Raw genomic sequence first — 4,046 nt, forward strand, 5'->3', positions numbered from 1 at the left:
GCATCGTTGCCGTTCTTAAATTTGGAAAGAGACAGTAAAATAGGTACAGAAGGGGTTGCAAAGTGAAAGTCCTGTAGCTACAGGAAGATGCTGGATGCCTTCTTTCTGTGGGAATGTTTGTGGAAAAGCGCCCGGACGTAGTTTCAATGCGTGCCTTCTGACACAAAAGCAACATGCAGCCAGAAATGGATTCTTACTTCCCTCAGAAGTGTCCGAAGGAAACGTTCTGAGACATATTGTAGTGCTGCCCATACACTGCCTGTCAAAACCTACTTGGGGGAAAGGCATGAGAGGGGTGCGCTCCGGCAGGTGCAGATCCTGAGTTCACAAGAGACTCATTTAGGAAAGACAGGGCTTAACGGAAGATGCTAGGTCCGGGCTTGAACGCTAGAAGTGGATACAAGCGCACTGAACGCAGGAATTCTATGGTGCTGTAAAGCAGTGTCTTGAAAGCTGGATTTGCGCCCTTACCTGCCAGGACTGGGACTCCTGTTTCTGAGGGCTCCCTGCGATCGCGACGCAGTTGGCGCTTGGCCGCAGAGGATGGTTTCCCCAGGCTGAAGCACGAACACCAACAGCCAGCTGCTGAGTTCTCCATCTTCCTGGGTGGACATGTGCTGGAGTGAGAAAATAGGGAATGGTGTGAGTCGTGGTGACGGAAGAGCTGCATTCAGCTCTTGCCAGCAGTTGCTTGTTGCCAGCACTGCCTGCTTTCTGCTGAAACAGAACTTAGGGACTCGGTCTGTTTCCAACAGTTGAGGATGTTTCCATTCATAGAGCGCAGCCCTGAACTCCTGCGGTCCAAATTCCTCTAACGTCCGTAAAGCAGGATGCAGAGCAGGTGAGCAAAGGCTCCGTAGCTGTACAGTACAGCATCTAAGGGATGGCTTTGATTTAGCTGGCAGGCGGAACTGCTTTCTGAGGAACCGGGCAGCCATAGAGGACACTCAAAAGCATCTCTGACTCTTACAGTAGCACCCCATCGCCCTCATCTCTCTGCCATGCTTAATTTCTAGTGCCAGCAAGTCTGACCAACAGCTCTGCTCACAGGAGAACCGGAACAGCTAGCACAGGCAACGATAGACATCAGCGTGCCTTTATACATCTCCTGTCTGCCTGCTCAACAAGGAAGGAACGGCACCGTTGTGTGGCTCAACTAAGCCCATCGCGCAATGGGATGTTACTTGAATCCTCAGAGCCCTAAGTGAGTGGAAATTGGCTGCGACGCTGCATGCACGATTAGCGTAACTCAGTTTCAGCAAGGTTCTGCAGGAGAAAAAATGGACAAAAACCACCCACCCAAACAGTTACGCTAGGTGCTGGAAAAGAAAGCCCTCTGTACCTTTCAGATGGAAAGTCAATGACTGTGTGGAATTGCCCCTGTAAAGCTGCGGGGCCTTCTTCCACTTCAATGTCCCTGCTCTCCGCCATGACGGGAGAGCCGCTGTGGCCTCGTGCCCGTGCCTGTGCCTCCTCCAGTGTGAGCAGCTTTGTGGAGGGAGAAGACACCCCCGGAGACTTGGGCCCCGATGAAGAACCGTGCCCTGGAAGGGAAAACCACAGAGAAGACAGAGGATCAGAAAGCAGCAGCACAGCCTTCGCAGCTCCTGGGGACGTCCTGCACTTTGCTAAGACTTGGTTACCCTAGCCACTGGAAGATGAGCTCCAAAGAACCCTTTTGTCAGAGGGATGTTGATGGCAAAGGGCATCCTCAAAATTAAGAGCGGCTTACTGCATCTAAGCAGGCCAACAAAAACCCTACCAAATGGGGGCAGATCAGTCAGAAAGCTTCACTGCCACACTTCAATCAACCTTCCTCTGCATGCAAAACGTCATCATGACAGTGGCGGTTTTCTTCTTGTCAAGTCTGGGTTTGGACCTTCTCAGGATCCAGCAACAGGATGCCATATTCTCAGCTAAGCCCAGAAGGCTGCTGTCTCCTCAACAGTACAAGCACATGACGGAGATCTCGGAGAAGGTCTGCATTTGATCAGGGTGTCCGATCAAGAGAAAGCTAACGGAGGAAGACACTCACCTGCTCCATCTCCGACGTCTGACGTGGATTTGGAGCTGAAGAGAACGTCCGTGTGGTTCAGGATGAACTCCACCACGGCCGACTGCATCTGCACTTCCATGAAGGCAGCTCCTCCGCTGACGCAGGCAGACTGGCTCTGCGGTGATCTGAAGAAACGGCAGGTGAAGTCAAAGTGCCATCAGGCAGAAGGCTGGCAAGGTGCATGCCCCTTGGCTAAGGCTAAGGCACGTGTCAGCTATTGTGCCTCACTGCGCGGGCACACAAGACTTAAGAGATGACATCCCAGCAAAGCATGACGCAAGGGACCACACAGTCACACAAGAGAAGAGCACATTGGAAGGAGTAAAAGGTGAGATGGTTACTTTCTGGAGAACGGAACTAGGCGTTGTGTTGAAATGGAAGAAAAAGTTTACCTTAAGAGGTTGGGAGCCCACACAATCGCTAAGTTCTTAGCGTGCATATTTGTGATGGAGCAGCTCCCAACCAGACAAGCCAAGTGTCTCATCAGGTACTCCAGGGTCCTGGAAAACAAGAGAGGCAAACGTTCAGCACCAACAAGCACGCCACGCTGCAACTCACAAAACAAACCTCCATTCATTCTCTCCTTGTTTTTCTGCGAGCAATCAAAAGAAAAGTTGAACACAGGCATCATGTGGCTAGCACAAGACAAAACCTGGAATCGCATCGTTTCCCTCTGAAACGCAGCAGGCCTGCGCTCAACAGACTGCGGGCAGCACTGACCTGTAATGAGGCGGGGGCAGCTGCTGGAGGACGTCCTGCATTCTCACCAGCCGCTCCTCATCCGTAGCGGCAGAAACAGCCTCCTGGAATAATGCAGAAAGGGATTCAGACACAGCTCAGGCTACATACCTGCCGCAGGGTCCGGAACTATGGGGACAATGCACTGTTGCTCAGCACTGAGCCGCATTTTGTGAGCCGAGCCTCTCTGCCTTCCAAGAGGCCTCTTGGCAACAGACTGGCATGCAGCTGATGCCATCAAGGCCAAGGAATCCAAGCGCCGGGCCGGTTTACGGCCTGGCTGTGCAGCTCAGCTCCTTGCAGTGGGCATTCATCTCCAAGTACCATTTGCTTTACACCCCATTCCTCTTCTATCAATAGTTGGGCAACAGCAAAACAACGCAAATTCTTGCAAGCATTGTTCATACGGAAATAACCGCCTACGGGGACCACCAAAAGTGGCATCAGCAGGACGCAGGATGTGGCAAAGACACGCCAGTAAACCTCAGGGGGCAACAGAAAAAGGACCTCGGGCCTAGGGCGCTGCTGCACCCGTCTCCCACCCATCCATCCCAATGGCAGCACGCTAACACCAGCTGGGCATCTGCTGGGCAGGAAGCTGCTGCTTTTACAGACACACCCTTTGGATCCCTAGAAAAACCCCAGCTGAAACAGAAACAAGACCAAAAAAGCTGCGCAGATCTATGCGTACGTGACAGGCCATGCCAGGAAACCCAGGGAAGAGGGAAATGAAAGACACTGCCTTGTGCTTACCGAGAACTTCTCATACAGATGGTCGCACAGCAGAGGGCTCGGGAGCTCCCTGAAGTACATTTTGCAGAGGGAGCTCACACTGTGAATGTCACGGACGTCCGTTAGCTCCGGAACCTGCTCAGACTCAAATTCCTGGCTGCAGAGAAGGACACAACAACGGGCAGAGGCGTTTGAGAAAGAGGAGACCAAGGAAAAAGCAAGACAAAAGACAGTCAAGAAAACAAAGGGGTTCCTGATGGACAGGAGAACAGAAACAGTCAGCAACACCACAGGAGCCGCGCCAGATGAGATGTTTCCAAAAGGAGACCTTTCCTTTTCCTTTTGCTCAGGCCTTCTCACTTAGGCTGACAACTGACTGCCAGTCGCAGCACTCTTACCGCAGCTTCTGGATCTTGGAGGCGACGCCGGACAGGCGGTATATCCCCCGCACCACGCCGTGCTGCTCAATGAATTCCGCGCAGCTCCTGAGGACCTGGGGGACTACAGAACAAGTGCCAGC

At 52.6% G+C, this 4,046-nt stretch overlaps 1 protein-coding gene across 1 annotated transcript; it reads right to left on the reverse strand.

Moving 5' to 3' along the window:
- Positions 1-233: 233 nt before the first annotated feature.
- LOC110390547 (rho GTPase-activating protein 32-like) lies at positions 234-4,038 on the reverse strand. The gene is made up of 7 exons (XM_021381933.1): positions 3,925-4,038; positions 3,548-3,683; positions 2,777-2,859; positions 2,449-2,556; positions 2,036-2,181; positions 1,343-1,544; positions 234-617 (listed from the first exon to the last, which is right to left on the reverse strand). The coding sequence occupies exons 2-7, from the start codon at positions 3,605-3,607 to the stop codon at positions 356-358; spliced, it is 861 nt and encodes a 286-aa protein (XP_021237608.1). The 5' UTR covers positions 3,608-3,683; positions 3,925-4,038; the 3' UTR covers positions 234-355.
- Positions 4,039-4,046: the final 8 nt, after the last annotated feature.

Source organism: Numida meleagris, unplaced genomic scaffold (genome assembly GCF_002078875.1).
Source record: "Numida meleagris isolate 19003 breed g44 Domestic line unplaced genomic scaffold, NumMel1.0 unplaced_Scaffold1293, whole genome shotgun sequence".
NCBI classification, from domain to species: Eukaryota; Metazoa; Chordata; class Aves; order Galliformes; family Numididae; genus Numida; species Numida meleagris.

Excerpts from the sequence above, each read along its gene's own strand:
- LOC110390547 (XM_021381933.1), bottom strand. The coding sequence starts at position 3,607 with ATGTACTTCAGGGAGCTCCCGAGCCCTCTGCTGTGCGACCATCTGTAT. Across the intron at positions 2,860-3,547 it reads ATCTGTATGAGAAGTTCTCG|GAGGCTGTTTCTGCCGCTAC; the intron begins GTAAGCACAAGG and ends GCATTATTCCAG. Across the intron at positions 618-1,342 it reads ATTGACTTTCCATCTGAAAG|CACATGTCCACCCAGGAAGA; the intron begins GTACAGAGGGCT and ends TTCTCACTCCAG.